The 22,674-nt window shown below is 34.8% G+C and overlaps 1 protein-coding gene across 1 annotated transcript in view; it reads right to left on the bottom strand.

The window, feature by feature from the left end:
- The window catches only part of OCA2 (OCA2 melanosomal transmembrane protein), a 621,653-nt gene that overhangs the window by 402,398 nt on the left and 196,581 nt on the right, over positions 1-22,674 (bottom strand). The window contains exons 11-12 of the mRNA XM_043996561.1: positions 6,206-6,262; positions 3,389-3,513 (exon numbers count right to left, since the gene is read on the bottom strand). Of these exons, the coding sequence (XP_043852496.1) occupies positions 3,389-3,513; positions 6,206-6,262 (182 nt within the window). The remainder of the gene's footprint in view (positions 1-3,388; positions 3,514-6,205; positions 6,263-22,674) is intronic.

The following is a 22,674-nucleotide window of genomic DNA, read 5'->3' as shown; positions in this document are numbered from 1 at the left end:
CAGCCCTCACCACTCTCTAAGATCTTGTCTCTTAAAGCATTGTCTGTCTCTCTGTTTCCATTTCTCTGTCTTGTTGCTCCCCAATTCTCATTCTCTCCCCCTGTCTCTCTCTTTCTTTGTCTCTCTCTCTTCTCCCCATCTCTCTCTGTATGTCTCCCTCTCTCTCCCCTCCATTTCTCTCTCTCTCTTTGTCTCTCTCTCCCTGTCTCTCTCCATCTCTGTCTCCCTCTCTCCCTCTCTCCCTCCCCCTCCCTCTTTTCCTCTCCCTCCCCCCCAGAAAGTCTAGTTTATGCTCTGAAATAGTCTTAATAAATCACCAAGATTGTAGAAACTTTGGCTCGGTCAACCCCACCCTATAATAAAACCAGAGATCTCTTCTCATCTCTAGAATAGCTTCCCATCTCTCAATCTTGATCCAATACTTTATAAATTTAGGGGAAAAAATCACTGATAATGAATGTGCATGTAATTTAATAGTAGCATCAAGTAACACAGAAATACAAATAACTATTCAAACAAGATTAAGAAGACTACAACAGGCCTCAACACTAGGGTCCACCTCTTTCTCCCTTCCTCAGACCATCCTTGCACCCAGTATGAAAGGGGTTGAAACACAAAGGGGATGCAATTTGAACTCTGGATAAATATTTCCTACCACTGTGCACTAAGAAAAGCAGGGGGAAGAAAAAAAGACATTGAATGAACTTCACTTTAGCCAGCTGCCACAAAAACCAGTTAGGCTTCCTCTCAGATTCACTCTCCTTGCTTTCTCTAGTCCACATATTCTCATCTTATGATCTTCAGTCTGCTTCCCTTGCCTGGCACCACCAAATTTGGACATAGATCCCTTCTCATAGTGATTTGAATGCCCAACGAAGTTTTATTAAAACCCTCCTAACAGTCTAGACTATGCCTTCTCTATCATTCCAGAAAGGTCACCCAAAATGTCTGATCCTGGGAAAGTCCTCCAAAGTCTCCCACCACACTCTTGAGGTAGATAAAAAAAATGTAATGCTGAATCTTGGAAACCTGGAGCTACATAGGTCATGTTCATTCAGATAATGTGGTGATAAAACTAAAACTAAATCCAGATGTTGAGATTCCTACATCTAAAGACTCTCCTTTCTAACTTACTGATCCCTAGGCTTCCTCCATCAATTACAAAAATTACACAAATGTTTATTAAGTATCTACCATGTGGAAGGCAATATGTGAGACACTGATGACAAAGGTGGAGAATAACACAACTCTTGCCTTAGAAAATGTCCAATTGAAAATACACGCAAAAATAGGCCTGCTGTAAAGTGATGTTGATGATAGCAGGGACATTAAAATTAGCTCACAGTTACAGGGAACTTTTCTTTATAACCTTACGGGATGTTGTTGTTGTTATTGCTGCTGCTGATTATGATGGTGATTGTTTCAGTCATGCCCCTACTCTCCATGACTCCATTTGGGGTTTTCTTAACAAAGTTACCAGAGTGGTTTGCCATTTCCTTCTCCAGCTCATTTTATAGATGAGAAAACTAAGGCAAATTGGGTTAAGTGACTTGCCCGGGGTCACACAGCTAGTAAGTGTCTAAAGTCATATTTGAAGTCAGATCTTCCTGACTACAAGATCAGCATTCTATCGCATGTGCCACCTAGCTGCCCTTACAACTTTATGACATAGTCTGAGGTAAAGAAGTGGTTTGGTGGAAAGAGTGCTGGACTTGGAGACAGAAACATCTAAATTCAAATTTTGTCTGAAGTATTTACTAGCTACATAACCATGGGCAAGTCATTATATCTTTCTCAGTCTCAGTTTATTCATCTGTTAAAGGAGAATAATAATATCACTTACCTCACAGGGTTCCTTGAAGGATCAAATGAAATAACATATGAAAAACTTTGTAAACCTTAAAGTTCTATCTAAAGGCTAACTACTATCATTATGTATACAAATATTCATATCCCTATTTTACAAATAAGGAAACAGACTCAGAAATGTTAAATGAGCTGTGCATACACACAAAGCTAGTAAGTCTCAGGGTTAGCATTTGAAAACAACTTGTCTAATTCCAAATCCAACTTTCTTGCCACTACATTAGACAGTTTCTGGTAGAAAGAATGGAATTAGAATGAAGAAATCCAAATGAAGACCTCTGGAAGGGCCAGGAAATGAGGTCTTTAAAACTAGCTTTCTTGGGGCGGCTAGGTGGCGCAGTGGATAAAGCACCAGCCCTGGATTCAGGAGGACCTGAGTTCAAATCTGACCTCAGACACTAGACACTTACTAGCTGTGTGACCCTGGGCAAGTCACTTAACCCCCATTGCCCCGCAAAACCAAACCAAACCAAAACAAACAAACAAAAAAACTAGCTTTCTTTAAGGGGATTTAAAAGAGGAAAGGAAAGCACGGCTGAAGGGGAAAGGAACCAAATATTTTAGCATACACAGCTTGAAATAGAGCAGTAGAAAATGGCAAAGGATTGACTCCATAGATTATTGTGTACTGTCATCAAGGAAAGTAATATTTGTTAACAAGGAAAAGGACCAATCTTACCAAATGGTGTGGGGGGCTTTAGAATGATGTCAACCACAAGGAAAGGGGAAGAAAGGTTTTTCTTGTTTGTTTTTCATTATAATTTCTACAGGTCTGTTGCATTTACTGCAAGCTTAGTGTCACATCCTAGCCCTCAGTCCATCTCACCATGGCTTACCTTTAGTTCATCAACTTATCCCAGCCTGACGATTCCTTGAAATTCTTTCTTTTGCTTCAAAGACATAAATTTTCAATTTCCCCAAACCAAAAATCTCCCCTGTACTTCCTTGGCTAGTTTTCTCTTTATTCAGCTTCACTTCCCAAGATCAATGTATGCCAATGATAATTTAACTATTTCCTGATTACTTAATGTCCTTGACAGATAAATTTTACAAAAAATAAAAATAAAACTTTTGTCTTGCAAATTGTTTGCATTGAGTTTCCATGACAAATTTATGAGGAGACACAGAGTTGCCCAGGTTATAACCTTCACCAATGGAAGGATTACCCATCTCTGAGGTATCACAGATCCAACATATCAAAGCATGATTGGGCCTGGTACATGACAATGTAGTCATCAAGCAATCAACAAGCATTTATTAAGTGCCTCGTATGTGTCAAGGTCATAAATGTTACTGGGGACACAAAAACAATGAAACAAAATAGTCCTTGCCTTCATGGAAATTATATTCTATCAGTTGGGGAAAAACAAGATGGACCCAAGAATCTTACAATGAAATTCAACTATTTAGAATTTGGGATTCTAAGGTCATTCTCATTTTCAATTTGCATCAAGATCAAAAATGTTCAACCTCATCACTCACGAAACTGACTTTATGCAAAGTAAATAGTCACATAGCTTACCTTATGGTAACAGGTGTAAAGAGCAACATTGTGGTGACATTATCTAAAAATGCTGAAAGGAATGCAGCGATGAGACACAGAATAATGATCATGGCCCACACTCTGCCTCGAGACAGCCAGTATGCCTAATGAAAACAAATATCAAAAGAAACCCCCCAGCAATTAATGATTTCCATGAATATGTAGTTTATTTCCTTTACAGAGACAAGTTTTCATGACAGGCAGTATGGTATAATGGAAAATCATTGGACCCAGTGTCTAATCTTGTTTTCCTATTTAATAATTAATAATAATAATAACTAGCATTTATATGTTATCTATTGAATGCCAGTGCTTAGTACTTTACAAGAATTTACTCAAGACTTTACTCAAAATATAGTACTTTATTCATTTGATCCTCACAATAACCCTGGGAGATAGGTGCTATTATTAACATCATTTTACAACTAAGGAAACTGAGGCAAACAAGGGTGAAGTAACTTGTCCAGCTAGATAGTGCCTGAGGCTGCATTTGAACTCGAGTCTTCATGACTCCAGGCTCAACCCTCTATTCATTGTGCCACCTAACTGCTTCTAATTTATTTTATGTACCAAACATGTTTTTCCTCCATAAAATGACTAATTTTAACTTCCTCACAGGGTTATAAGGATATATGTGAGAAGTATATAAAGTTCTTAACTGCAAAGCATCATGTTCATTCAATTCATTTTAATTCAACACAATTTATTAAGTCCTAACCTTATTTAAAGCAAGTTTAGGTGCTAGAGAAACAAAGATTAAAAAAAGAAGAAGACACCTACTGCCTTCAGTGAACTTAGAATCATGTCATTTCCCCCATTAGGTTGTGAAGTACTTAAGAATAAGGACTTGGGTTTCTTTGTCATTTCTTTGGATCCCAACCACTTAGTACAATGCCTGGCACATTTTTGCTGTTTCTTAGTCATTTGAGTCATGTATGACTCTTCATGATCCCATTTGGGGTTTTCTTGGCAAAGATACTGAAGTGGTTTGCCATTTCCTTCTCTAGTTCATTTTATAGATGAGGAACTAAGACAAGCAGGGTTAAGTGACTTTCCCAGGGTCACATAGCTAGTAAGTGTCTGAGATCAGATTTGAACTCATAAACATGAGTTTTCCTGACTGTAGGCCTGGCACTCTATCCACTTTGTCACTTATCTGCCTGGCATATATTAGGTGCTTAATAAATGCTACCTGATTTGACTTGATTAATATTACTCATATGCAAATAAGTATAATACAAGGTAAGATGTGATAACATCAGAGGAGAGGTGCAGACAAGATGCTATGAGAAAAGCTAAGGAGATTTCATACAGGATGGTTTCTGAGAGAAGCTTGCATAAGATAGAGCTTGAAGGGAGAAAAAGATTTCTATAGATAAAGAAAGAGGAAACAGGCGATGAGATCAGAAAATGGCTAGTCGTCCCATTTAGCTAGAAAATCGAGTGGGTGAAAGGAAATACAGTACAATATGGCTACATTATGGCTGAAAAGGTTGGTTGGAGACAGATTAAGAATGGTTTTAGTATGCCAAGATGAGAGATTTGTATATAATGATTTTATTCTATAGACAATAAGGAGTCCTCATCCCTTCCAGTCCTAAATTTATAATCCCAAGGTCCTAAAAATGTACTAAATGTTTTTGAGCATCTGTTGTTAGGTCATTTTAAGTTGTCTTCAACTCTTCATGACCCCATATGGTGTTTTCTTAGCAAAGTAACTAGAGTATTTTGCCATTGGATCACAATCATTATAAGAGGACATATGTTAGATTCATTTCTAAATAGTCAGATGCATAGATCCTAATTCCTGCTATCCAGTCCATGTTGTTTCTAGCCTGTGCCCATCTAATTCAGCCTCTGACTATACACATTATCCAACTTTAAAATTTGGAGAATGCAACCCATGTCCCTCACCAGGGGCCATATTCCCCAGAAGTTAGCATCCTCATATTCTCTGGGGCAAATCAAAGCATTAGAGGGACTTATACATTCCATCATGACCATGATTTCCTCACTACCAATACTCTGCTTCCTATGGGCATTGCTCATACAGCCTTTTACTCCTTGCCATTCACCAGAAGAATAGAAAAAGAACCAAATTTCTTTCAGAGAAGCTTGATATTTACTTGTATTTAGTAGGTGCTCAATAAATATTTCTGCAATAAATAAATGAATCATGCTTCCTGCTTCCTGGTCTCATACTCCTTACACATTCCAATTTAAGTTACCTTCAGAACTTTTAGTTTTTTCTGGGAAGCAGAAAAAAATATATAATAATTTCCTTTACCAAAGGAAAACTGGCAATATCATTGCTCAATCATTTGCAAGTATAATGAGGGTGGACCTGTGATTTTCTGTGGATTTGCCCACACTTAAGCCACTGGAAATGAACCTTAAGAACGTGCAGAGTGTAGGAAGCTATCACAAAAATTACTCTGCTAAACAGTATAGTTATCAGAAATGGATGACTTGTAATGCTTTATACCACAGAAGAAAAGCCAAAAAAAATTATAGCTATGTCAATCTCAACTTACCTACTGAAATAAAATTACACAAAACATTTAACCCAAGCATTCATGCTTTTACCCACTTCTCTGGTTATTTAATGAGCATAAAAATGGTCATAGGGACCATTAAACTCTTTCACATGGTGACTGCTCACTATGCTCAAAGAGACGATTCAGAAAATAAGCAGTTTTTCTTAATGATTTGTTTATAAATGGCAATTGTATTTGATAAATGTAACTAAATAAATACAGGAATATACATGATTTCTAAATTCTACAAAAAACTTACCTTTACTGCACAATAGTCAAAAAACCCAGTTTCTGAAAATATGGCCACTAAGATCATCTATGAGGGGAAAAAAGAAAAACATGATCAAAGCAAAGGTACTTCTTAATTCAATTTTCATAGATAGATAGATATACATATACATATATGTGTATGTATAGTTAATCTTAAAAACAGAGGAATGAAAATTTCTCTGTGACCCCAAGTCTTTCCCTAATACCAAGAGCTAATATACCAAGAGTTATTTGAAATGGAGAAACACTAAAAACTTCTAAGTACTAAAAACAAAAATTTTTAGTGTAACCATTACTATTTTGCATAGAATTGGCAGTATGAATTATAGCAGTAAGGCAAGAAAAAGAAATTAAAGGAACAATCATTACAAAAGTGGAAGAAAAAATTATAGTTGCACTTAGAGAGTGCACTGAGAAAAATGCTAAAGAATTTTAAAAATCATTATTGAGACAAATTCAATACAAAATCAATCAATAAAAATAAAATCAATCAATAAAAATAGCAGAACATGACGAATATGAAAGTGAATTTAAGAAATACCTAAGGGTGAAAATGTGTTTTAAAAATCTTCTTTAATATTTTATTTAATATTCCTTATAATATTTAATTATAAATATACTTATATGCAAATATATTTATTTACTTATTAATAAATTTAATTATAAATGCTGACATTTATTTAATATCCATATATATTTTTAACTCTCCTGTTTATAATCATCATGTATATTCACATGTATGTGTATTTGTGTGTGTGCATATACATATATATATACATATACATCAATGGACTCACTGAAAAATAGAGCTATTTTACTATTGAAGCAGAAAAACCACAAAATTACTATATTGAAAAAAATTATATTTTAAAGCTATAAGAAAAAGAGTGACATATCTGTAAGACAGATCAAAGATTAAATATTTTTATGTTACCAACCTTCCCAACATTCATAAAGAAGGAAATAACATGGCCACTATGTCAGGAAATAGTATAAGAAAATTTCCTATTAATACTAAAAATGAGAAACTGATTACAAACAGATAAGGTTCATAAAATACCAACTTGGGTAAACCCAAAATTCACATACATATATATCTATGTGTGTTTTTGTGTGTGTATGTGTATATATACATATACATATACATATATATATATAAAATGTGTGTACATATATATATATAATTTTTGAGTTTTAACATTAAAATAACAAGATATTATAAGCAAGCATGAAGACAATCCAAAAATATCCATTCAAATTTCATATAATTTTTTCCACAAAAACAAGACATTGAAATATGATATACTGAAAATTGATGTGCAGAACTTTATTCCCCGATAAACTTCCCAAAAAACTAAACATTTTTTAAAAAATATAATCTCAAAATTAAAATTCAAGATTACTCTGAGCAATTCATAGAATGGAGGATTAATCTCAGAGCATTGCATGATATGAAAAAGCAAGAACACTGAACCTTTGGAACAGCCCTTGGTCAATTATTATAATCAACAGATACTTTATAATTCTGGTTAATTGCTATGTCAATACAATTATCATAGGAGATTAAAAATAACGGAAGCACCATATTGGTTAACTAATAAATGAATGACAAAATTGGGCCAAATGGAGAAAACCAGAAAAAAAGGAATAGGAAGAAGATTGTCTCTGGCTATAATATTATAACTTTTTTTAAAAAGAGAGAAAAGGGGGGGGGGAGGGTGCAGCTAGGTGGCACAATGGATAACACACCAGCCCTAGATTTAGGAAGGCCTGAGTTCAAATCAGGCCTCAGACACCTGGCACTTACTAGCTGTGTGACCCTGGGCAAGTCACTTAATCCCCATTGCCCCGAAAAAAGGGGGGGGGGAGGCAATCCCACAGAGAAACTCCTAAAGTAAACAAGAGGGGAAGGAATGAAGTTTTCACCCCCAAAATGTAGTTATTAGCATAAAATAGAGAAACTTTGTTCATTGGGGAAATGGGTATCAAATTTAGGGAAGTATTAGTACTGATAAAATGTGAAAAATACTGTCCCCTTATCAAATAATAAAAATTAGACAAAGAATGGTAGAAGATAAATCAAATGTAAGACTGTTTCCCAAACTTGAAATTTTATCTCCCATCTTTGTTCTATATAGCCTGACCCTTATACATAGAGTATACTTCTTCCTCACTTCTACTTGTTAGAATCTTAACTTCTTTCAAGGTTCATCTCAGATAGCACATCCTATATGAAGTATTTCCTGATCAGTCTGTCAAAGAAGCATTTTATTGCTAGTATTTTGTTTGAAATGTTTGCATCGGGGCAGCTAGATGGCACAGTGGATAGAGCACCGGCACTGGAGTCAGGAGTACCCGAGTTCAAATCCGGCCTCAGACACTTAACACTTACTAGCTGTGTGACCCTGGGCAAGTCACCTAACCCCAGTTGCCTTACTAAAAAAAAAACAATGTTTGCATCAATAGAAATATATCACAAAGATCATAAATCATGACCAGGTGGGATTTATACCAGAAATGCAGGTCTGGTTCAATATTAGGAAAACTATCATCATAACTGAGCATATCAATAACAAAAGCAACAAAAATCATATGATTATCTAAAGATGCACAAAAGGCATTTGATAAAATACAGCACCCATTCCTATTAAAAACACTAGAGAACATAGGAATAAAAGGAGCTTACCTTAAAATGATAAGTACTAATTATTTAAGACCATCAGCAAGAATGATCTGTAATGGGGATAACCTAAAAGCCTTTCCAATACAATAAGGGGTGAAGCAAGAAAGCCCATTACCACCTCTATTATTTAATATTATATTAGAAATGATAGCAATAAGAAAAAGAAATTAAAGGAATTAGAATAGGTAATGAGGAAACAAAACTATCACTCTTTGCAGATGATATGATGTTATACTTAGAAAATCCTAGAGAATTAACTAAAAAGCTAATTGAAATTATTAACAACTTTAGAAGAGTTGCGGGATACAAAATAAATCCACATAAATCATCAGCATTTCTATACATTACTAATAAAGTTCAACAACAGACAGAAAGAGAAATACCATTTGAAATAACTGTGGGTGATATAAAATACTTGGGAGTGTCTACCTGCCAAGACAAACACAGAAATGATATGACCAGAACTACATAACACCCTGCACAAAAATAAAATCAGATCCAAAATAATTAGAAAAACATTAATTGCCCATGGGTAGGCAGAGTCAATATAATAAAATGACAATCCTACCTAAGTTAATGTATTTATTAGTGCTACACCAAGCTATCAAAATATTTTATAGAGCTAGAAAAAATAACAAAATTAATTGGGGAAAAACAAAAGTTCAAGGATATTATGGGAATCAATGAAAAAAAAAATACAAAAGAAGGTGGTCTAGCAATACCAGATCTCAAACTGTACTATAAAGCAGTAATTATCAAAACCATCTTGTACTAGCTAAGAAATAGAGAGGTAAATCAGTAGAATAGAATAAATAGAAACAACACTATAGTAAATAACTATAATAACCTAGTATATGATAAACCCAAAGATCAAACTTTTTTGAACAAAAACTCATTATTTAATAAAAAATGCTGGGAAAACTGGAAAATAGTACGGCAGAAATTAGGTATAGAACAACATCTCACACCATATACTAAAATGAGGTCAAAATGGGTACATCATTTACAAATAAAGGATGATACCATAAGACAATTAAAGGCATAAGGAATTGTCTATCTGTCAGATTTATGGACAGGGAAAGAATTTAGAACAAAAGAAGATATAGAGAATAAAATTAAATGTAAAATAGATTATTTTGATTAAAATTTTAAAAGTTTTGCAAAAATAAAACTAAGGTAAGTAGAAAAATGGGAAAGAATTTTTGAAACAAATATTTCTAATAAAGACATAATTTCTCAAATATATAAAGAACTGCATCAAATTTTTTAAAATACAAGTCATTCACCAACTGAAAAATGGTCAAAGGATTTGAACAGTTTTCAGACAAAGAAATCAAAGGTACCAATAATCATATAAAAATGCTCTAGATCATTATTGATCAGAGAAATGCAAATTAAAACAACTCTGAGATATCACTTGTTAAGGGCTAAAATTCTAGCTAAACTGTCTAAAATATCTAATGAGTGGTCGCCAATAAATTATAAGCTTTAGCAAGAGTTAGACTTTTAAGCATTTATTAAGGAGAATAAGAATTTGGTAAAGAGAGAGAAAAAGGCCTAGATTTCTATCTATTAAAGGGAGAGCACATTTCTAGCTCCCTTCTCCACCAGAGTCCAGAGGAAAAGAGAGCGAGACTGAGCGCCAGTCTCTTCCTTCCTCCTCCCACTAGCCCGCGTCACTTCCTGACTCCTGGTCTCGCCCTCAAAGACCTTCCCTTCATGGGCAGAACTCTTCTACAGTAAGTATCCAGCAGGTGGCGTTATTCCAATCGTTACACACTTTAAACCTATTAGAATGGCAAATATAACAAGAATGGAAAATATTGTTTGTTGGAGGGACTGTGGGAAAACTGTCAAGAAAAGGCACTGCAGAAATTGTGTTTTGAGCTCACTTTTGAAGGAAGCTAGGAGAAAGAAACAGGGAACAGCCAATAAAAAGGCACAGAACCTTGAAATAAAGTGTTGTCTGTGAGCAACAGAAAGAAATTCAGTGTGTAGCTAGACCACAAAGAACCTGGAGGGGAGTAATGTAAAAGAAGACTAGAAAGGTAGAAAGGGGCCAGATTATGAGTCAAATCATGGATTTTATTTTTTATCCTAGAGGTAATATGTAGCTAGTAGTGTTTTCTGAGTAGGAGATACTATTATCAGATTTATGCTTTAGGAAGATCACTTTGAGAGATAAGTGGATGATAGACTGGAGCGGGGGAAGAGATCTATGGCAGGGAGACCAGCCAGAAATCTACTACAATGGCCCAGATGTGAGGTTATGAGTGAATGTACCAGAGCAGTGGCTATGTGACTGGAGCAAAAGGAAGATGATAGATAAATAGGCAGTTAGGTGGATGGATAAATGGATGGATAGATGGGTAGATAGATAGATAGATAAATGACAGATTGATGGATAAATGTACACACACACACATATATATATATACATATATACATATATATGCGTGTGTATATGTGTTGTTGTTGCTGTTGTTGTTCTGTCATTTCAGTCATGTCCAACTCTTTGTGACCTCATTTGGGGATTTCTTGGCAAAGATACTGGAGTGGAAAATAATAAAATACTTAATAAAAGACATAAAATACTTTTATTTATTATTTTTTAAAAGATACTGGAGTAGTTTGCCATTTCCTTCTCCAGCTCATTTTACAGATGAGAAAACTGAAGCAAACAAGGTTAAATTACTTGCCCAGGTTCACACAGCTACTAAGTGTTTGAGACCAGATTTAAACTCAGGAAGATAAGTTTTGCTGACTTCAGGCCTGACGCTCTCTCCACTGCACTACCTAGCCGCCTTATAGGTATATGTGTATAGCCATAGACACAGACACAGACATAGAAATAAACATAGACAATGTAGCTGTAGATGTAAATATAGATATGATAGATATACATGTGTGTATGTATATGTGTGCATATACATACGGACATAAGATATGAAGGTAAAAACAAGATTTGGCAAGAAATAAAATCAAGGAAAAGAACAAGATTTCAAGCTTGGGCAACTGAGAAGATAATGGGGTCCTTGAGAGTAATAAGGAATTTGGAAAGGGAGAGAGTTTGAGGAATAATGAATTCTGTTTTAAAGATGTTAAGTTTAAGACCACTGACAGGACATCCAATTGTGCTATCAGGTGACATTTGGAGGTCAGGAGAGAGGTTAGGATCACAAAAATAAATTTAAGGATCTTCTATATAGTCACAATAATTCAATCCATGGGAGTTGATGACATCCCTAAGTGAGATAACATAAAAAGAGAAGAGGGTCCAAGGCAGACCCTTGAGGGACATCTGCTATCAGTCAAAAATAATCCAGCAAGAGAGAATGAGCAGCAATGGTTCCCACAGTTGTTAGTACCCTCTCTCTCCTTATGTTGTATATAGTTATACATCTATATATTGTATTCCAATCAGATGAACATAAATTCTCTGAAGGTTTCATTTTTGTCTTTGTCCTCAGTGCCTTGCATAGTACCTAATACATGTTTATTAAATTGATTGAATATGTTCTAAAAAGTGATGAAAGAATGAAAACTATGACTGAACAAGTATCCAAAATGAAATATCTAATGTCAAAATACATAAGTGGAATAGAACAGTGGTATTAAATTCAAATAGAAATTGATCCCTTCAGGCCACATATTGATTTGAACCACAAGTTAACATTATTAATGTTGTATTGCATTTTTATTTATTTTGCTCAAGATTTTCTGATTTCATTTTAATTTGATTCAGGCCACATTGGGGATTCTGGGCCTATAGGGTACAAGTTTGATATCTCTAGTATAGGAGATATGCATAGTAAGTCAAAATGGGATAAAATTTATCATACTTCACTTGTCAAGAAAATCCAAAGAGGAAGTGATGTCAGAAGAAAAATTATTCAAATTAGAAGCCACTAGGAGAGATATAGAGAATTACTTATATGTAAAATTATTATCAATAATGAGTGAATATAAATCTTTAACATCTAAAAACCTAGTGGCATGGCATCTAAGTATATAAAGGAAGAGTAATTGGAAAATAACTGGCAAGAAAAATTTAATGATAATGGGAGAGTTCAATACCTTACTTTCAGAATCTGATCACTGAAATAAAATTAAAAACAAGAAAGAAGTTAAAGGTGAATGGAATGCTAAGAAAATTTGACTTGACAGATACATAGTAAGAATTAAATAAAAAGGTAACAAATATATTGTGTTTCAACTTTACATGGAAAAATCACAAAATGTTATCACATTTTATGGCAAAAAGAAGTTTTGAAAAGTTGAGAAAGATTAAAATGTTAAACATTGCATTATGGATGATGAAGTAACGAAAAGAAATAAATAGTGAATTGGGGGGGGGCAATGAGGGTAAAGTGACTTGTCCAGGGTCACACAGCTAGTTGGTATCAAGTGTATGAAGCCATATTTGAACTCAGTTCCTCCTGAATCTAGGGCCGGTGCTTTATCCACTGCTCCACCTAGTTGCCCCAAGAGTGAAAATTTGATCAAATGATACAGGTCTACATATTAGTTAATTTGTCATTGAATAGTTCCTGGACTTAGTAAAATATTGAAATAATAATAAAAACATTAAAAATAATAATATAGGGGCAGCTAGATGGCGCAGTGGATAGAGCACCGGCCCTGGAGTCAGGAGTACCTGAGTTCAAATCCGGCCTCAGACACTTAACACTTACTAGCTGTGTGACCCTAGGCAAGTCACTTAATCCCAATTGCCTCACTAAAAACAAAACAAAACAAAACAAAACAAAAATAATAATATAGCACCAAATATCAGAATCTACCAAATACATGCAAAGTAGCACTGAAAGACAAATGTATATTCCTTCATTGTTAGAAAAGTTTTAAAAATTAAGGTTTATTGATTCCCTTTGCTTTTACAGCACAGTCATTCCCAGTATATCTGTGCCACGATATTGAACCGTCACCAACAAAAAAGTTAACCAAAAGCAAAGTGATACAGAGACCATTCTTATAATGCATGACAAACGAATCCTTCATCCACCACAGAGAAAAATAATAGTTTTCAGTTTATAATTAGAAAAGGGACAAATTAAGAAACTAAAAGCAAAGTAAGAAATTGGCAATAAAAGGAGAAAGCAAAAATAGAGAATAAAATACTTGAATTGATAAATAAAAGGAAGCTATGTTTTAAAATACTAATGGAGCTGAGTTTTAAATTATAAAATATATTCAGAAAAGGTAGAAATTTATATCAAATTACCAAAATTAATAAGAAGTCACATCAAATGTAAAAGAAATAAAGAGAACTATCAAAGATAACAAAAGTAATATTATAAAAGAAATGGATGAATATTTGCAACTTTATAAAATATTCAAAGTAACAAAAGAGGAATTAAAGAATCTAAATTATTCAAATTAAGAAGCATCAATTACATGAATTATTAATAAGATGTCATATAAAATGCCTCAGCACCAAATACATTGTCAAATGAATTTGATATTCAAAGATTATTCATAATATTTATTCATTCAAAGGATAAAAAATCCTATACTATGTAAACTGCTTTCAAAAACTCTTTCTATGAAGCAAATATTATTTGATCATGAACCTGGCAGAAATAAAGAAGAAAAAGAAAAATCTTAAGCCAAAGCCACTAATAAATATTAATATAAGTAAACATTAATAAAATAGGCAGATTATATATTATATAAAAAGTATTCATTATGATCAAGTAGGATTTATACCAGAAAAAAAGAATGATTTCAGTATCAAGAAAACAAACACTATAAAAGTTATATCAGTAAAAAATGTATCTCATTTTGTCAATAGATACAAAAGGTGATAGTCTCTAATGAAGTAAAGTTGCTGATCACCCAAAAGACATAGGAGATGGACATGGTAGGTGAATACTGAAGCCTCTTGCCAAACCAGGAGAAATAGAATAAACAGAAAAGCTGTTGATCAATTTAGATGTCTTTGAAAGCTTCTAGATGAACAGAAGTACTGTTACACAGGAAGTGTGTTTGAATTGGTTGATAAAACATATTCACAAGCCAGTACATAGGCTAGAGATTTGAGCAACTGACACCTTAGAATTGAAGCCTTCTAGGTAAGCCCCTAAGGAGGAATTGATTGGGGAATAGGTGAGAAAAGCCTGAGGCCTATGCCTCAGTCTCTAACTCTTCCCCTAACCCTAACCTCCTATTGTGCCCACCCACCCCCACCCCCACACACAAACATATTGCCCAAAGGAGGACCTAGTAAACTTCAGAGAACCAAAGAATTGCAACTTCTCATTGGTATTCTACAATCTCTGAGATAGCTGTGACCAGAAACAGTGTCCACTACTATAGTATGTGGATTTCCAAGAACCATGAGTGATCCCTCTGCAGGGTGTGCTCTTTACAGTTGACCATTTTTTTCCAAAAAGGAGAATATACTTGTAAAAGGATGTGTCATACACTTTGGTAAACACATACAAAATAAATTATTGAGCATTTTTTGTTGCAATGGGTTCACTAAAACAAGTCATGCCAAACTAAATCTCATCTCTTTTTTTAAAATAAGGTTAATAATTTTGTATGATTGAATAGGACTTAATCTGTGGTTTCACTGGTATAGAGAACTCTAAATGAAGTTACTCATTCCACCAATGTGGATTAGCACCTTTTTTGCAGTTTATAGTCGTAGAGAGTTGACTATGCATCCTGAGAAGTAAAATTATTCACCCAGGATTGAAGAACTAATTGTGTCTTAAAGGTGAGTCTTAAATCTGATGTGGTCAGATTTGTACTTTTGGAAAATAATTCTGACAGCTACTTGCTTTTAATGACATATAGAACAATTCTGTCTTTGGCATTAACCTGCACAATATTTGTCTCAACCACTGGGACAAATGTAAGGTATTTCAAACATCCTATTGCCGTTTGAAACTTTTAAGTTTTAATAGTTTTAGTAGCTGCACTAAGGTATTTGGGATATCCTATACATAGAAGGTACATATATAAAATTTCCCAGATGAGAGGTATAGCTAAAATGCTGTATTGCAGACTATATATGTGTGTGTGTGTGTGTGTGTGTATACACACACACATATTTTGGGGGGGGCAGGGAAATGAGGGTTAAGTGACTTGCCCAGGATCACACAGCTAGTAAGGGTCAAGTGTCTGAGGTTGGATTTGAACTCAGGTCCTCCTGAATCCAGAGCCAGTGCTTTATCCACTGTGCCACCTAGCTGCCCCCTACAGACAATATTTTAAAAGTTAATAACAGGTTGGAAAACTTCGTCCAGACTATCAAGCTAAAATATAATAAGTGGTATAGCCATTTGGAAAAATGATTTATAACTATGATCAACAAGCTACGTTGCGCATACCCTTTCATCCAATGACACCACTACTAGGCCTTATGCCACCCAAAATATCAAAGTAAGAGAAAAAGTACCCATATGTACAAGAACATCTACAGCAGCTTGTTCCATGGTGGCAAAATCCTGGAAACTAAGGGGGTGCGCATCACTTGGGGAATGATTGCTCATCAAGTGGGGAAATGGCTGATAAAATTATGGCATATGGAAGTGACAGAATACTACTGTGCCATGAGAAATTATAAAAGGGCCAGCTTGAGAGAAGTCTGGGCAGACATGAACTGATGATATATGTAGAGCAAAGTGAGCAGAATCAGAACAATGTATATAAAAACAACAATATAAAATTGGTTTTGAGAGATTTAAGAACTCTGATCAATGAAATAACCAACTATGACTCTGAAGGACCAAGAGACTCCACCCTCTTAGAAGAAGGGTGAAAATGAAAACACAAAATGAAAAATGCATTTTTGAACATGCCCACTATGGGAACTTGTTTTGCTAGTCTATGCTTATTTGTTACAAGGTCTTTGTTTTTTTTTTCAGTGCATAGAAGAGAAAGGAAATAAATACTCATTAATGAAATAAAGTTTTAATTTATTTAGAATATTTTTACATGTTTTAAATTTTTATTAAAAATGAAATTAAAAATTTAAGAAGAAATATGATAAGCATATATTCAGTTGATATTTTAATCCTTGAAACACTGTATACTTATGCTTATCATATATATATATATATATATATATATATATATATATATATATATATATATATATATATATATATATAGGATAGAAGAAGATATGGAGGGAAATACCTAAGACATTTAGTCCAATATATAAATTCAATATAAATCAAGAGTGTGACCATGACTAATCAAAAAAAAGTTAATATAATAACTTTGTGCTTGCCATATGCTACTTTGTATTGTAATTTTTTATATCTTTTTTGTATTCTCTTGAGTAAAGATAGGGATTTGTTTCCTATCCCTTTGTAAACTCCCTCTTCTAGTCCCCCCCCATCTCCCCATTCCCAGCATGTCACGTACAATGCACCTAGGATACACTCAGATGTTTCCTGCTAGCGATGATGTTACATAAATTTTAACTAAAGTTAAAATTTTCCAGTGGCTGACCTCAGCAGCCTCCCTAGATGATAGAAGATGGTTTCAATTATTCACAAGGTTTAGAGCTACCAGTGAGATAACTTTAAATAGCTATTTAAAGAGCTGTTGTGCTCCTCTAATCAATGAAAGCTTAAGTTAAAAAAATAATTATTAAGCTTATTTCATACTTTCTCACTGCCAAAGTGAGACAGATCAACAACCTTTCCCTCAGAATTTCTTAGAGAACAAAACAAGCTAAAACCTTAGTGTCCCTGAACACAGAACACAATAAAGGGGAAAAGCAAATTCAAATTCTTTTCATGAATTTTTTGTTTAAAAGTTTCAAACAACTTGGAAAGATCAATTGATGAAATGTTTAATCATGATTCCAAAGGACCAATTATAAAGCATGCTATTCATTTCTTTACCCTCCCTCAAAATGATAGAGTTTTGGACATGAGCAGTATAGAAATTTGTTTTGTTTTTTTTTTTACTATTTGTTAAGAGGGTTTTGTTTTTCTTTTGTTTTTCTAATGGAGAGATTGGGGGAGAATTAAATGGGATTTGGGAGTTTTAGTCTTATACCCCTTACCATTTTTCTTAGATTGGATCTCCAAATCATTACTAGGCTAGAAGTGCAGCAGCCACTCACACCCCAGTTTCACTGCTCATAGGCAGTAGAGTTTTGACATGCTCTATTTTTAATCTGGACCATTTTGTCCCACCCTTAGAGGTTCACCATATTGGTGCCAAACAGTATGGACATCAACTGCATCTCTACTTCACTTCAGAACTTCTGAGATCAAGCAATCCACTAACCTCAGCCTTCTCAGCACCAGAATTGGAGGTATGAACCTCCACACTTAGCCTTTACCCTAACCATCATTCTATAAGTAAGGAGAATGAGGCCTTCAGTCACTCATTCAGGGTCACAGAGTGAGGGAGCAATGGAAACTCTACTGGAACATAATACACTCTATACGCATCTTTGTTAAGCTAAAATATGGATTACCTTGGTCAATATCTACCTTCATTTTTCCTTCCTTATTTTCCTCTTCCATCAGCCCATTCAAGAATATTGTTTTTGGTTCTACTCTAGGTGGGAAAAGTCCACTGAGCCATGTCGGAGATGATTGTGGCAAATGGTGGCTCAAGTCAAGTATTTACTGAGGATCTCTCATTTTGACAACACCTGAGGTCTTGCCATCTGAGTGTAAGGACAAAGGACTTCTAATAACAAAACTGTACTTAGAATTCACATATTTAATTGTTAAAGCATCCTTTGGGAGGGGGGAAAGGTCTGGAATATAATTTCATTGGTTTGTGACAGTAGTATCAAACTGGAATAGAAATCAAAGCCATTAATATATATTTAAGGATTCCTGCGGGCTGCAGACTACCAGTCTAAAAATGTAACTATATTTTATTGTATTTCCCAATTATATTCTAACATGGTACAAGCTACATTTAATAATGTTATGGGCCTAATATGACCCACAAGTCACATGTTTGATGCATTCTGGGATACGGATCTCCTTGTGAGGAAACTTCCTTTACCAATGCAGATCCTTAACCATTCTTCTACTATTGTATAGTCTTTGAAAATGCCTTTCCTGGGGGCGGCTAAGTGGCACAGTGGATAAAGCACCAGCCCTGGATTCAGGAGTACCTGAGTTCAAATCTGGCCTCAGACACTTGACACTTACTAGCTGTGTGACTCTGGGCAAGTCACTTAACCCCCATTGCCCCGCAAAAAGAAAAAAAAAAAAAAAAAAAAGAAAATGCCTTTCCAGTATATAACCAGTCTTCCTGACTTCAGAGGCTAGTTTTCTCTATATATAGCCACTCTGCCTCTCAGCATCCAAAAGGTTGTTTACATTTAATGGGGTATGGTCAGAGGATGGGAAATGTAATGGTAAATAATTATTTTCTTGGGTTTGCTGCTGATTTCTTTGGGAAACAGACCCTTGTTGGCACTTCCATTTACCACTAGCACTAGCTGCCAGCTGACCTATCCCAGAATTAATCTAAGAGTACAGAATTTCCTCTCAGTAGTATTCTGGGGACAGAACAAATCCTGGCCGGTTTTACTTATACCATTTTTTTTGTTATATTTTGTTTTCTCCAGCTAATCTGCAGGCTCAAAGAGAGCAAGGATTATATCTTATACATGGCTAGCCCCCAAAGAATCCATGACTTCAAGGATTTTACATTCTTTGACAGGTAAGACAAAATGTAGGCATATAAGTGGACAAAGAATAAACCCAAAGCAAATATAAGATAACTTTGGAGGAGGAAGCATGAATAGCCAGTGTGTGGGGTGTGTGTCAGGAAGGCTGAGGCTTTGAACCTTGCTGAAAATACCATGGTGACAAAATTAGAGAAGTTAGGGTGTTTGGGGAGCAAGATAAGTTCTGTTTTGGACATACTGAATTTGGAGATGCCTTCAGGACATATGGGTGGGAATATCTAATAGGCATTTGGTGATATGAGACAAATTCCTAAACTGAAAAATTAACTAGAGCTTATTCATGAGATGTCAAGGCATTTTAATTGTTTTCTGAGAAAAAAAATTAAATGAAGCAAGCATGGGCTAACATTCCTTTACTGAGAGACTACTCTCTCTATTGAGGTAAAGAGGAATGAATATATAAATCCAGGAGTCATCTGTATAGCAATGATTTAGATCACCCAACGAGAAAGATAGAGGATAGGGGGTAGAGAGAAGAAAAAGAAGAGGAAGCCAAAGACCGAGCTTTGGGCTACTCCCACAATTAGTGGGCAATACATGAAATAATAGGGGGCTAGGTGGTCCATTGCACTGAGCACTGGGCTTGAAATCAGGAAGATTCATCTTCATGAGTTCAAATCCAGCCTCAGATACTTACTAGCTGTGTGACCTTGGACAAGTCACTTAATCCTCTTTGCCTCAGTTTTCTCATCTGTAAAATAAGCTGGAGAAGAAAATGGCAAACCACTCAGTATCATTGGCAAGAAAACTCTCTATAAAAGGGTCAGGAAGAATCAGACACAACTGAAATGACTAACCAACAACATGGAATGATTATCCAGAAAAAAAAAATTGATAAGAAGCTAGGCCAGCAGGATGAACCAAGAGAGAACAATATCATAAGAAGTCAGAGAAGAGTATCCAGGAGAAGAGGCCAATCAACAACAAACACTACAGATATAGCCATTTCACCTAGATGCTGAAATCAGAAGTTAGATTACAAGTGTTTGAGAAGTATGGGGGGAGCTAGGTGGCGCAGTAGATAAAGCACCAGCCCTGGATTCAGGAGGACCCGAGTTCAAATTTGGCCCCAGATACTTGACAGTTACTAGCTATGTGACCCTGGGCAAGTCAATTAACCCTCATTGCCCCACCCAAAAAAAGTATTTGAGAAGTAACTGAGAAATATGAATGTAGTTGACTTTTCTTAATAGTTTATTATTTTATCTTTCAAGTAATAAGCTTTTATTCATCTGTCTCTCATAGCCCTCCACTTAACAATTTTTGTGAAATAAAACAAAGCTTTCTATATAAAACTTCATACTGATTCAACCATTCTGTAGAGCATATTGAAACTATTTCCAAAGAGCTATAAAACCATGCATACCGTTTGACCCAGTAATACCTCTACTATGTCTATATCCCAAACAGGTCAAAAACAAAAAGGAAAAGGGCCTATATGTACAAAAATATTTATAGCAGCTCTTTTAGTGGTTGCAAAGAATTGGAAATTGAATGGGTTGCTAATTAATTGGGGAATGGCTGACCAAGTTATGTTACATGATTGTGATGGAATACTATTGTGTTATAAGTATGTTCTCAGAAAAACCTGGAGGGGGCAGCTAGGTGGTGCAGTGGAAAAAGCACTAGCCCTGGACTCAGGAGGACCTGAGTTCAAATCCAGCCTCAGACACTTAAAACTTACTGGCTGTGTGACCCTGGGCAAGTCACTTAACCCCAATTGCCCTGCAAAAAGAAAAAAGAAAAAAAGAAAAAGGAAAACCTGGAAAGACTTACATGAACTGATGCAAAATGAAATGAGCAGAACCAGGAGAACATTGTGTATAGTAATAACAATACTGTACCATGAAGAATTGTGAATGACTTAGATATTCTCAGCAATACAATGATCCAAGACAATTCTGAAGGACTTATGATGAAAAATGCTAACTGTCTCCAAAGAATTTATGGAGTCTAAATGCAGATCAAAGCATTCTTTTTCTTTACTTTTTTCATTTTTCTTTTTCTTTTTTGTCTGTGTTTTCTTTCACACCAGGACTAACATGGAAATGTTTTGGATGACTGCATAGGCATGACCTATATCAAATTGCTTGCCTTCTTAATGAGGGGAAGAGGAGGGGGAGGGAGAGAATTTGGGTCTCAAAATCATTTTACATGAATGTTAAAAATTGTTTTTACATGCTATTGAGAGAAACAAAATATTAAATTTAAAAATATATACCTATATCTGTAATATAAATACATATACATATATCCAGCAAAATGAATTTCCCCATTAACTATGTCTGAAAAATATATTGTTGACAGCTTTTTTTAAGTGTTTAGTTAGGAAGAGGAGGAAACATATCGTATGATATCTTAAGGATGTGGTAGAATTATTTTCCCTATATCTGGGTCAAACATAGGGAATTTAAAAAAAAATAATGATGCATCTTCAATCACATTGCTCTCAAGAGCAGAAAGTTTTTCCATAGCTATACTAAATTTTTAAATCTGAAATTGTTTATTGCATTTTTAAGGATGGATGAGACAAGATGCATTCATGAAAGTTAGCACAGTAACCAGAAGATTCAAGATCAAAGACTGGAGGGGGGGTAATTATGAGGGAAATATTTGGGAAAGATGATAGTTGAAGGTATCAAGTTCATACAGAAAATAGATAAACGAGGGCTGTAATATCAACCTACTAATGTAACCCTAACTCCCAGTAACCAAACTTCCAATAATAACTTTAAGTCCACTGTCATGCCCATCAAAAGGTCTTGTCTAGGCCCTTTCTTTGAGATGTCTTACTAATAAATCATTTCAACTGCGTTGGTCTCAGTTTTCTCATCTGTAAAATGAGGGAGTTGTACTATATGATTTTGCAATTTTCATCAATCTATGATCTATCAACATGCTGTCAAAGTACTAACCTCAAGAAAATTATATTTGCCTCATCTTTAAAACATGCTATATTTATCAGTAAAAAGAAGACAAATTCTACAGCTAAAAACTAACTAGAACTTATTCATGATCTGTCAAGGAATTTTGTCTTCAGAGAAAAAAAATCAAGCAAGCATGAGCT

The sequence above is a fragment of the Dromiciops gliroides genome, chromosome 3 (genome assembly GCF_019393635.1).
Source record: "Dromiciops gliroides isolate mDroGli1 chromosome 3, mDroGli1.pri, whole genome shotgun sequence".
Classification (NCBI taxonomy): Eukaryota; Metazoa; Chordata; class Mammalia; order Microbiotheria; family Microbiotheriidae; genus Dromiciops; species Dromiciops gliroides.
This window is presented reverse-complemented; position numbering and strand designations above follow the sequence as displayed.